Source organism: Emys orbicularis, chromosome 3, assembly GCF_028017835.1.
Source record: "Emys orbicularis isolate rEmyOrb1 chromosome 3, rEmyOrb1.hap1, whole genome shotgun sequence".
Classification (NCBI taxonomy): domain Eukaryota; kingdom Metazoa; phylum Chordata; order Testudines; family Emydidae; genus Emys; species Emys orbicularis.
The window spans coordinates 131,775,859-131,788,885 of record NC_088685.1 but is presented as its reverse complement, the minus strand read 5'-3'; the positions used below and the strand labels follow the sequence as shown (position 1 = coordinate 131,788,885).

General features: G+C 38.2%; 1 protein-coding gene across 1 annotated transcript in view; it reads left to right on the top strand.

Annotated features, from left to right (window-relative positions):
• Positions 1-13,027, top strand: part of WDR27 (WD repeat domain 27) — a 110,879-nt gene that overhangs the window by 18,943 nt on the left and 78,909 nt on the right. The window contains exons 5-11 of the mRNA XM_065401452.1: positions 462-513; positions 1,200-1,270; positions 2,250-2,364; positions 3,044-3,176; positions 7,369-7,472; positions 7,912-7,979; positions 12,359-12,492. Of these exons, the coding sequence (XP_065257524.1) occupies positions 462-513; positions 1,200-1,270; positions 2,250-2,364; positions 3,044-3,176; positions 7,369-7,472; positions 7,912-7,979; positions 12,359-12,492 (677 nt within the window). The remainder of the gene's footprint in view (positions 1-461; positions 514-1,199; positions 1,271-2,249; positions 2,365-3,043; positions 3,177-7,368; positions 7,473-7,911; positions 7,980-12,358; positions 12,493-13,027) is intronic.

Sequence of the window (13,027 nt, the reverse complement as noted above, 5' to 3'; positions counted from 1 at the left end):
TTTTAGAAACTGGTTAAACTGGTGCAAGTTCCTTGTGTGGCCACTCCGAAATCAGTTTGAATGTCTTTATGTTGATTTAGCTTAAGGTGATGAGGATCTGACATAAGTTAAATGATATAAAGCATTCTTAAACCCATTTAAATATGTCCTGACAAGAGGATAGCACTAATTTAATTAGTTTATAAAATGATTTAGTTAAATTTGTCTATACACACGTTTTACCAGGCTTAAACTGTGTAGTGAACAAATGCATCTCATAAGGAGTATGTTGAACAGAACCCTGTCTACTCATTGCCTTTTTTAATGTCTGTATTTCTCTAGATTCATCACTTGATGTAGATTTATAGTTTATATCAGTTTGCAATGTTTTACTTTTTACTTCAGATATAATTTTCTTATAATTTTATTTTTCATAATTATCTAAATAAATATTTACATTTTAATGTACGTTTTTTCCAAAGGTTTGGGACTATTGTACTGGATTGCTAATATACCAATCAGCAGTGTTAACAGGTATGGTTTTCTTTCTTTGTATGCCTGCCTTTGAAAGGAAAGCACCTTTCACTCTAAGAAAAAAATAAGTGTCCACCTTTGTGGGTTGATATACTCAAAATAGCACAGTTAGCCGGTAAGTACTAGGCCTTAATTTGCAAATTTGAAGTCAGTGGGAACTGCAGCATCCCTGAAAATATGGATTTAGTGCCAAGTTAGAAATTTTTGGCCTACTTGCGTAAAATATAACTTGCCTAACTAAAGGTATTGCATATGCACATTTTATCTGTGTTAGTATTAGTGACATGCTTGAATTAATGCCGTCTCATTTAGTACATATAGGTATTTTATGTTCTACTAGTCCCCATTATATCTGAGCACCTTGTTCTTGTCATTCATGAGATGTTATGTATGGCACAAGGGAATCTTCCCATTGTGTGTGCATACTGTAATAGCTTTTACATAAATGCTGTGTTAATATTTTCTTAGGACAATCACAATACATGGCATTTCCATGCTATTTATGCTCATTTTTATTCTAATTAGGATACACACATGATGAAAGGAGCTGTTTTGTTTTCTTTTACCACAATTTGAGAAGGCACATTAGCATGTGCTTATGGCCCATTGACTGAATTGGCACCATATTTTTAAATATAAAATCTGATTTATGTGTATTATAAAAATAACTGCATTTTTTTAAACAGCATTTCCTTTGCTAAGTCTGTTCATTGATGAAGAAAATAAACAGATTATTACAGGATGTGCTGATGGGCAGGTGAGAATCAAGCAAATGCTGTAAACATTAATTTTTGTCAAAATATCAAAACATTTAGGAACATCCCGTGTATCAGGAAGTGTCACAATCTCTGTATTTGGAATTGTTACAAAGACAACTTTAATTAGCATAATTCACTGCTCTAAACCTTAATTTTGATTACTGATAGCATAGAACTGAGCTTTAAAACTAAATGGAAAAACTTTTCTAAATACATTGGTGAAGCTGTTTAAAATCACATATCGGTAATAGAATATACTGTGTATGCAGACTGAGAAGTTGCAAGTTTGTTTTAAAATGAGGTGTGAAAATCAATTAATTTTTTTATTTATTGGCCAATCAGCATAATTCTAAGCTAGAAGTATATGGGCGAGTCTTGCTGGGAATCTTTGCAAATTGAGATCTGTGGTAATTTGTAGTTTAGTCAATCTTTAAGATTGTTTTTTAAAAAACATCTTGCTATAGCCATAAAATGCTTTATTCACCCACTGCACCAGTTCAGAGGAGTGTGGATAAAATGAAAGGCTAGACAGTTGTAGTGTCCTGAAAGTGTAAGCAATAAAGGACATATATGAGCCAATGAGATATCGCATGCAAGTTTCCAAAGGTTTCTATAACATTTTATAAAGATGATGGGGGAGATTTTCAAAGGTACAAACAGCAGTTAGACACCTAACTCCCATTGAAAGTCAATGGGGGTTAGGCTTCTTACTGCCTTCTGGCCGTTGAAAATCTTCCTTGGTATTGTTAAAACATGAATACATGTGATTGATGCTTTGTGTTATAAATTCTGAACTTGTGATATTAAAATTTCCTAAAATATGCTGTTTAAGCAATGAGATGCTCCAGTGTGAGGGGTAAATGGTATTAATTTGTTATTTAGTGTTTTATCAGCCTAATTATTAACTCCACACTGTGAATGAGTGTTATCGTCAGTGTCAAAAAACTAATGCTGACTGATTCTGTCCTCCTCCTTCAGCTTTGGATCTTCAGTTTGCTCAGTGGACATCAGTACCGTTGTGTGGTACATATAAACTTAAAGAAAGAGCGAGATAAATTCTACAGCAAAACAGGAAAATCTAGACAACAATTAGGTATTGTGATGTTTCTAGAACACTTTTCTATGTTATGCTTTAATTCATATTGTATGCTACTGAATGTATTCTCTTTATAACCACCATTAGTTGAATTCTGCCCTCAGATTTTCATGTACAGTTCTCACTGAATTCAATAGGAGTTAAGCACGTGTATCTAGGAGGACAAAGGTTGCCCTTTGTTTGTGTATATCAAATGCTGTACTTTGTGGATTAGATACTGTTCTCATTGAAGGCAGTAAGAGATTTACCAGAGGCTTCAAAGGAGAGGAGAATTGGGTCCTGTTGAGTTATTTGTCACTTGTATAACTGGAATAAACATTTGTTAATTCCTCTGAAGTTCTAAGAATCTTTATTTGTGCTATTTGCTTTTCCTCCCACATCAGTGTCTCTACGGCATAGTGACTGTTTCCATCTGATAATGACAGGACTAGGTTTCTGAGACCAGTCACCCTAAAATAGCAAAATAGAGTGGTGGTGTTTCAGAGAGGGATGAAGTATTTCTAGTGTGCTGGCTCTGGTATTCCCATCTGCTGGAGCAAAGGCCTCTAGATGTGATCCCTCTTCATGCTAGTACATTGTGCTACCACTGTGCTAACCTTTTTACTTCTTAATTCCATTTCAGTCACTTTTGATCCATTTCACTAGTCTGATAATAGTCGATGTCTGTCTTCTTTAGATCAAATACAGAAGTTTTCTAAGCTGTACCTCACAAATGACAGGAGACCAGAAGAAACAGTGGAAACAACATTGCCAGTCCTCAGAATTGAACACTGTGACCAATCAATAAATTTAGGCAAAGAAGAAAACTTGTAAGTGCAATAAATTATCATTGACTATTTGGCTGAAAACCGTGCCCAGCAATTTGATTTTGGCTCTCAAATTACTTTAATTGCTGGTTATTCTAATTTCATGATACAATAGTAACATTAGTTTGTTCATTCAGTGAGATGCAAGCCCTAGTAATTTATACTTACTTAAGCAGAATATATAAAATAATTTACAAAATACAAAATTAGCTTCTACTCTGAAAAGTAATTCTTTTTTTTTTGAAGAGGTATTATGAGATTCCATTTTTATGATAAAAAGCAACAGAGAGTCCTGTGGCACCTTTAAGACTAACAGATGTATTGGAGCATAAGCTTTCGTGGGTGAATACCCACTTTGTCAGATGCATGTCAGACATGCATCTGACAAAGTGGGTATTCACCCACGAAAGCTTATGCTCCAATACATCTGTTAGTCTTAAAGGTGCCACAGGACTCTCTGTTGCTTTTTACAGATCCAGACTAACACGGCTACCCCTCTGATACATTTTTATGATCTCTCTGTTTCCAAATCAACAGTGCTCTGTTTGCAGATTAAAAAGAAAAGAACTTTTTACAAGTACACTTCTACCCCGATATAACGCGACCCGATATAACACGAATTCGAATATAATGCGGTAAAGCAGTGCTCCGGGGGGACGGGGCTGCCGGATAAAAGCAAGTTCGATATAATGCGGTTTCACCTATAACGCGGTAAGATTTTTTTGGCTCCTGAGGACAGCGTTATATAGGGGTAGAGGTGTACCAGCACTGCAAACTCATCTTGGTATCTAAAAGTCATGTTTGGTTCTTTCCTTCTCACGCATTGCTGACAGTGAGAAAAGTTCTCCAGGCCAAACAGTGCCCATGGCAACACTTGTGTAATCTCATTGCTCTCAGTGGGGCTGTAAAGGTGTAACTCATTGGCCTTGCAGTTGGACTCTATAAACTATTTTGTTGATGTACAAAAAAGGAATAGAATCCAGCTGCCTCTCTGATAGTTTTATTTTCTCTGCCGGGTTACCAGCAGTGAAAGTAAGCTTTTGCTAAATTTTATCTCTATTTGGAATAAATTTTTTTAAAAATGTTGATCCAGGTGTTTGTTTATTTTGACATCAAAACATTGTTAGTCTTTGTCATAAACAAGTTTTTATATTTTTCCTAAGCACATTTCTCATTCTTTGAGATTATTGCCTTGCAGTTCAATTTTGGCTCTTTCCATAAGAGTAGTGGCTGAAATTGCAACAGATCAGTCTGGTCCCTTGCCTTCTGTGTTTGAGTAGTGGATTTCATTTTATAAAATTGCCAGTGTTACTGCCTTAACACACATGTGGACATTCTAGGTTTGTTCTGGCTTTGTTAGGGTGGCATTTTCCTTAATTCATGCCAGTTCTCCTCTTCTCATATCCTGATTATGTCCAAAGATATCTTTAGTTAAATTATCTTTGCTGGGTTCATGTTATAGGTGGGTAAAATTAAGGGTATATATGAATATGCATAGTGTTTGCATATATTCTTTTTATATAAAGATTTTACATTGTTCCTCTCAATTATTGCAAAATGCAATAATAATAAAAAAAAGCTTACTGTGTTATTGTGGTTTAGCACTGTCAAGTGGTGAAATTATATTCTTTATTTTAAATTCCATTTTAAACCCAGTTTGGTGCTCTTACCACCCCCCCCCCTCCCCAAACTCTGGTAGTGGCACAAGGAGGGGAATAAACAGAAAGAGAGCAAATCCTGATTATTATTTTTTTAAATAGATAATAGCAGGCCAGATTCAGTCATCCTTATTCGTGTTGAGTAGTATTTTACTGAACAAGTAGTCTCAGTAATTTGGTGTTAGAACACCATTCAGTCTTTCATGGTTGCCTTCTGTTTTTTCCTATAATTTTGAACGGGGTCTTGGAGCATCATTGGTTTTATTTTTATTTTTTTTGCGACTTTATTACTACATTTTCACTGATTACATCTTAGACTTTTAATTCCTGAAGTATTGGAAAACTGTACAATCTTCTCAGTCTTCCTTTTAGGGTCTGATAGAAAGCCCATTGATGACAGTGGAAAGATTCCCTAAGCCAGTTGGCTCTGGATCAGATTCTTAATGGGTGGTGCTGAAGGAACTTATAGTTTACTCTGAAAAGCAAAAGGATAAGTGCAGATCTGACAAAGCACCCAGTCTAGAAAAAACACTTTGCTATTAAATCTTCAATTTCATGTGTAAAAATGTATGTTAGTGAGGAAGAGAGTGGTCCACAAAGATCCACCAAAAACATGTGCATTTTGACTGCATTGCTTTGATATTATTGGAGGAATGAGAGAACCTGGAGAAGTTTGGGATTTTACTAAGAAGGTTTTGCAAAATATTTGAGAACTTTCTGCAGGAAAATATTTTCCCCACGGGGTATAGTTCTTGCCCCTATTTTATTTGGCTATTACAATGCAAATATGACAATATAACGTACTCCTTAATGGGTCTTGCATTTATTGTGGTTCACTAAAGTGTATGCAGCAATATTAATACTTAAGAATTATTTGTAAATGAACGTTACATACATGTACATAGAAAATATCCTAAATTTTAAGCAAAAGAATTCAGAAAATTTGGCAGAGCACCTTATAGTTGCTTGGTAAGAACAAAATCATGACAGGATACTAGATATCTGATTTAGGGAGTAATGCCAGGACTATTGGTCACAGGATCAGTGGAGATCATATAGGTTGTGTACTAGAAACTTTGTGAAAGAGAAACTGGTAGTTGCCTGCTGTTTTATTAACCTCTTATTAGTCTGACAGTAGCATTCACAAATATCTGTTAGTTAAACCTGTTTAGAAACTGAAATTCCTGTTGTGCGAGGAATTCCAAAATGTCTATATATATTTTAAGAATCAGAACAAAAAAACCCCCAGACATTTTGAAACTTCCTGCAGAACGAAATCCCCTAATTTGGTTTCAAATAAATTGAAATGACATTTTGTTTTGACATTATCTACATTTTATTTCAATACTATCAAAATCATTTGGTTTTGACTGTCAATTAGACTTTAGTTATATATGTTTATAATATAATATAAAAGTCTCAATGTTTGAGTATTTTGACATGTCATAATATAAATATGTTTATGATTATATTATATATTTTGATATAAATTGCTAACTGGTAATTAGTACTGCAATGGCTACTTGGTATTAGAATTAGTAATTGATATTCTAATTGTTTTTAATTGGTACTTGGTTTGTTCAACCGGTATTCTACCTGGTCACTTGTAATGGGTCTAACTGGTATTTTGTTTAGTAATTGATAATTTTCTGTTATAGTTGGTATAATATAGAAAAACAGGGAGCCCACCCAGAAGCCAGCCAGCTAGAATTCTGGGGCAGCCTGCCTGCCAGGTGGGCATCTGGGGAGCCAGGCAGCATGCCCACTAGGTGGGCAACTGGGGAGCAGGCTAGCTGGGGATTCTGATTTTCTGCCAACCTGCCTACTCAAGTGGGCAGGTGGGAGGCAGATCAGGCAGGCCAGCTTGCCAGCATATGTGGCTTCCACTGAAAATGTTGGCAGAACTGGCATGTTTCCTTGGAACATTTCAATTCCATCAAATCAGCATTTTCCAATGGAAAATTTCTGACCAGTTCTACTCTTAGGATGTCACTCCACGAGATAAGAAACTTCCCAGTCATAGTAATCTGAGTAGGAGGAAGACTTAAAAATGAAAATACATTAGTAGAAATCTTAGAAATACAAAAAAATTACCACGCTGTAACTGTTTTATATTTCAGGAATTGTAGTAAATGTTGAGTCACCACCATAAAAGAAACAAATACATAGAAGTAAAAAGTCCATATTAAAAACACCATCTGCTTTTTCCCATTCATCTTTTCTGTTTGCTTGTACTGTATTATGATTAGTTTGGCTTCTCTCTTTCAGAACCTAAACATTTTGAGCCGTTACAGAAAATCATAAATATTTCTATTCTTACTTCTCAAAGCCTGTCAACTTTTCTAATTTACTTGTATTTTCAAAAAATCTCCATTTAACATTGTAATGCCCAGTTTCATTTTTTTGGGATGCAATTTTTCTTTGTTTGTGTGGTGGTGGAATGGGGAATAGAATGCTTGAACAAAGCAGTTTGTGTGTATCTTAAGTGATAAAAAGGAAAATGTACAGATAACTCTTTTTCTTCCGTTTACAATTAGTTTTCCTGCTGTAAATGCCAGATGTTTGTGGATAGGAAGCTCTACTGGTTTGTTCATAATTAACTTGGCAAACTTTGAATTAGAAGCTGTTTTACATTATAAAGGTATGATCATAAAATATTTAATTACAGTTTGATATGATTCATAAGTATTTATTTTTTTCCCTCTGATCTGATGTGAATGATATAAGGATTTGTATGCAAAAATGGTTGCATAGGGCTGAAAGCCAGGGCTCCTGATCAATACGTGGTTATAATTCACATGCTGTCCCTTTTCCTAGTTGTGCTGATCAGTTGCACTAGCACACTGTTATGTAATGATTAGTAATGAATTTGCATCTAATTTTATAATTTATGGTTATTAGACATAATGGCTTTGTTCATGTTGCATTTTTACTGATGTAAACTGGGAGTATCTTTACTGAAGACAATGGAGTTACACTGGTGTAAAATTAGTACAGAAGTGATTTGCACCCAATATTTTATCTGATTTAATTTCCTGTTAAAAAAGGGACAATACAATTTTACAATTTTTCTGGTAAAGATTACAGTGGCCTCACCATTCAGTTTGCTGGATCATGCGCATTAATGAGGAAGGCAGTTAATGGGAAGGTAAGCACACAATTAATATGTTTATTAAACAAGTTATTAAGTATTCAATAACTTTCAGGTGAATGGTGCAAATACTGTTGAATTATTTTTAAACTTCTCTGCTTTATTTTCTAAAGTTTTGTTATCAAAATGTTGAAAGCATGCTGAATAAATTTTGTTTTACTTGCTGTGAATTGTATAGTACTTTTACTGAAGGTGGTTGATGATTCCACTGTATAGTCAATGAGTAACTTTAAAATCCCCACCACGTATATACTATTATTAGTAACAAAAACTTAAATAGATTTTTCTAGTTTTTGATATGAACCTCAGACAGTTATGTCAGGAACAACAAATGAGGCAGGTGCAGGTGCTCTGGTGGGGAAGAAGACATAAGAAGTCTTCCTCTCTCTTTCCCAAGCAGGGCCGGCCCACAACATTTTGGCACCTGAGGCGGGGAGCTCAAATGATGCCCCCATTCCCCCTCGCTTGGGCCCAAACTTTGAAAGGTCTCAATTCTGCCTTCTTCCTATTCTACTCCTCTCATGGTACTGCTCTGCTACCTCCCCAATAAAGGAGAACTAACAACTTAAAATGCCTTGTTCAAAAATGTTAAGTAACACCTGAACAGCAAATGTAACTTTTCTTGTCTGCATAGTAAACACTAGCATTTTTATCTGTTTGAATAATCAAAGTGATGCTTTCCGTGCCTTTTTGGTTGCGAAGATTTGAACTGCTTTCTGAAGGTCCACAGTCTGGGCCAGCTCATGCTCTATTGAGATGGTTGCAAGGCCGACCAGCCTCTCCTGTGTCATTGTGGAGCATAGATGTGTTTTTATTAACTTCAGCTTGGAGAAGCTGCGTTCTCCACTGGCAACTGTTACAGGAAGTGTTAGAAGTATGCGCAGAGCAACAAAAGCATTTGGAAAGAGGGTGGTCATCTTATTTGTGCACATATATTCCAGAACAGCCTTTGGAGTTGATCCTGCTGAAATGTATCTTGAAAGGGCTTTCAGTTCATCACCTAAATCACTCGCATTAATATCACGCATGTCATCATGTGTCAACACTGTCTCTAGTGCCCTGCATTGCTGGTGTAGGTCTTCTTCAGGTATAGTGAGGAGTTTTGGAATATCATACAACATCCCAAATATACTGCTGTGTTCCTTGAGCTGCATGAAACATTCAAGTGACTGTATTGCACAATCTAGCACCTGGTTAAAGAATTCAACTTTGAATTGTTGTTTGGGGTCTCTTATGGGATTATCCCGTGTCTTGTAATCAAAATGTCGTCTTCTTCGGTGACTCTTGTATTCTTGAATGGGTGGGAAAATAGCTTCAGTGTGAAGTTCCTCTGCCAACTTATGTGCACTCTTCAGAATGTTTTGAAATCCCTCATCTGACTGGTAAGACTGTAGGTATGACTTTGCTTTGTCCAGTTGTTCCATTGCTCCAGATATATCAAGGTCAACATCTTGGAGTCTCTTGCTTACAACATTTATTTCAAACAGTATGTCATGCCACAACACTAAGCCACACAGAAATTCGAAGTTATGTATGTTTCCCTCTGCCACTGTTCTCCCACGAACAGTTCCTGTCATAGCATTATCCTCCATAATGGCAACTATGGCATCCTCTATCTTCCCAATTAGGTGTTTGATAGGCTTTATCGCCTCCACTCAACTTTCCCATCATGTGGAACTAAGTGGTTTCAGTGTCAGAGAGGATGTTCCCAGATGTTGCTTCAAAATTTGCCATCGATGAGTTGATGCAGAGAAAAATACATAGATGCTTTGAATTACATTAAAAATTTCAGCAGCCTCACTAGAAGCTGATGCTGCATCACTGACCACCAAGTTCAATGAATGAGAACTGCATGGGACAAAAAAAGCTCGAGGGTTTAACTCTGGGATCCGTGTCTGCACTCCTCTGTTCTTTCCTCTCATGTTGGCACCATTATCGTAGCCCTGACCTCTCATGTTAGCTATCTCAATTCCCATATCTTCCAGCTTTTTAAGAAGCACATTTGTCATACCAGCTCCTGTAGTATCATCAATGTCAATAAATTCTAGAAAATGCTCTCTGACAGTCACCATTGCAGGGACATTTTCACTAGGTTCTGTTGTTGTTGTTACAAAATGCACCATTAAAGTCATTTGTTTCATCTGGCTGATGTCAGGTGTGCAGTCCAGAATAACAAAGTAATATCTTGCTGACTTCAGATCTGCCACAATCTTCTGTTTGACTTTTATTGCCAGAAACTGTATGATCTCATTTTGAATTGTTTTTCCAAGGTAGTGGTGTGTGTACATTTCTTGGGTGGTGACTCTTCTTAGATACTCCTGGAGTACAGCATCAAATTCAGCCATCAGCTCCACAATTTTAAGGAAGTTTCCATTGTTTGGCACATACAGCTGATCTGAAGTGCCATTCAGTGCTAGGTTTTGGGTAGCAAGCATTCTTACAATGGCAATGAGCCTTTTCAGAACATTTTGCCAGTAAAGAGACTCTGATGCAATCTTCTCTTGATGCTGATCATCTGTGGTGGCCTTTAACCTTAGTCTCATCTCAAGCTCTTTCCAGCTATGGAATGCTCTCTGGTGATTTGCTGCCTTCTCATGGCATGCCAGATTTCTAGCCAGATTTTTCCAGTCCTTTGTTCCTGTAGAACCCAATGTGGCTGGAACATTATACTGGAACAGTTTGCAACAAAAACAGTATGCAGCATTCTGGGTTTTTGAGTACATAAGCCATGGCCTCTCCACGTCGTCACCATTGGAGATTTCATGCCAGTAATGTGTTGGATGGAAACTTCTATTTTCATTGTCTTTGGGGAACATGAAATTTTTCACTTGCTGTGGCCCATGCGGTACAAGGAAGTCCCTCAGGCTACTGCTCAAGTGGGTCCCCAGTCCTGGATCATCTAGACTTAAGGAACTAAACTCAGCACAGCTGTTTCTTGCGCCTCCACCACACTCTTCTCTGATCTACACTTTTCTTCAGGAATGTGCATGGTTACATCCATTTGAGATGGAGATATGGATGCTGCAGTAGCTGCCATGTCACCTGCACTCTGACTAACTGGACGATCAGGCATCTCCTCACCATTCACATCCTCACTGGGGCCAGAAGGCTCCCCGTGAACATCTGTGTCTATGTATCTCAGGAGAGCTCCTTCCTGCTTAGATAGAAAAGCTTCCTTTGCTTGCTTTCTTTTTCTGAATGCTGCCCCAGAGGGGTGTTTTCTTCTTTCACTCATGACTGCTGTTCTGTGCCAGCTATAGTGGCTCTCAACACTCAATTGAAGGGGACAAATAAGCAGGCTGGTAGGAGGGCCTGAGTGAGGGAAGATATCAGTGTCTTAAGGGCCTAACTGGCTCCTACTACTTCAGTTGACTGTTCTCCTCAAATGGGTTCAGGGAAGCCGCAGGAAAAAGGAAGCTCCCTGAGAAGCTGGCGTTAATCAGTCCAGGCTCCTGGGGGTGCTAGAGAGGTACATAAGAGGCTCCTCCTTCTCCTCTCTCTCCCTGCAGCTCCTGCTGCTTTCTGTTATTCCTGCTCACCTTTTCTCCTGCCTACCTGTTATGTCTCTTGTGCCCTCCTTCCTCCAGCACAGCACTCCACCATCTCTGTGCATCTAGAGCAGAGAGGATACATATGCACCACCAGCAGACACAATTTTCTACACTCTGGGTCCTAGTGGCACCCCACCACAGTCTGACACCTGAGGTGGCCACCTCAGTTTGCCTCATGGTAAGGCCAGCCCTGTTCCCAAGCAAGCTGCAGGGCAGGATCCCTTCCAATCCTTTTGAGAGAGCTCTGAAAGTTATTTGATGATGTGGCAGCTTGTGCACCACATCAAGAAAGCATGACCTGTTACTTAGGGCATGTGAGTTTTTCCTGCTGGTATGGCCTATTTGCTGCAGTGCTTGTTGCCCACAGGACTGTGAACTGAGCCAAGGGCCTTATTCCTACTTAAAAACAGGAGCGTTTTTGTTTTAAAGATGACTTCTGCTCACTCATCCCTGCAGCCCAGGATCTTGATATAAATTCACTTCCTTGAAGACCCACAGAATTTCCTCCTAGATACACTTCCTTTTCATGCTACTTCTGTGGTATCACTTCACCCCAGGTATGCAGGCCAGTTTGGGGTGCAATTAAGTTCCTTAACCAGTTTGAACATATGTTTAGGAAGACAATGGCTGCCCTCCTGAGTACTGCTTAACCCTTTGATTTTATTCGGGTGGATCTAATCCATCTAACAGTTACTGGTTTATTTGCAGTTTTCATGAATGGCATTGAATAATCCCTCACTTTCTGCTGTCATCAATAATGTTTATCTAGAGTTATAGCTTAATTTGAAGTGAGGGGAATGTTACATCATGGTCTTGTCACTGCAGGTTTTCTGCTTGCTTACCTCGATGTTTGAAAATACGATTGCTTTGCTGGAGATTAACCTTGCTGCTTTGATGAGATCTCAGCAGAGTGATTTTCTCTTATGTGGAAAGGAGAAGGGGCTTTCAGTTATTGCAAGGTATGGGATGGTTTCAAATATTTCATGGTTCTAGTAGTGTCCCCATAGGTGCTCCACTTCAGATGTGTTTATATTCCATGAACCTTTGATCAGAGATTTTTGGTGGTAGAGCCCATTTGGCCCATGCGTGCACTCTACACATCCTCCTGCCCAGCACTGAGACTATATAGGGCTGTGCAGTCGAACCACCCTCAGTTCCTTCTCTGCTGCTTCGTCCTGAGACAGATTGTTAGTGTGCCTGTCATAAATATAAAGGGAAGGGTAACAGCTCTCCTGTGTACAGTACTATAAAATCCCTCCTGGCCAGAGACTCCAAAATCCTTTTACCTGTAAAGGGTTAAGAAGCTCGGGTAACCTGGCTGACACCTGACCCAAAGGACCAATAAGGGGACAAGATACTTTCAAATCTTGGGGGGGGAAAGGCTTTTGTTTGTGCTTTTTGTTTAAGGGGTTGTTCGCTCTTGGGACTGAGAGGGACCAGACATCAATCCAGGTTCTCCCCATCTTTCTAAACAAGTCTCTCTCATATTTCAAA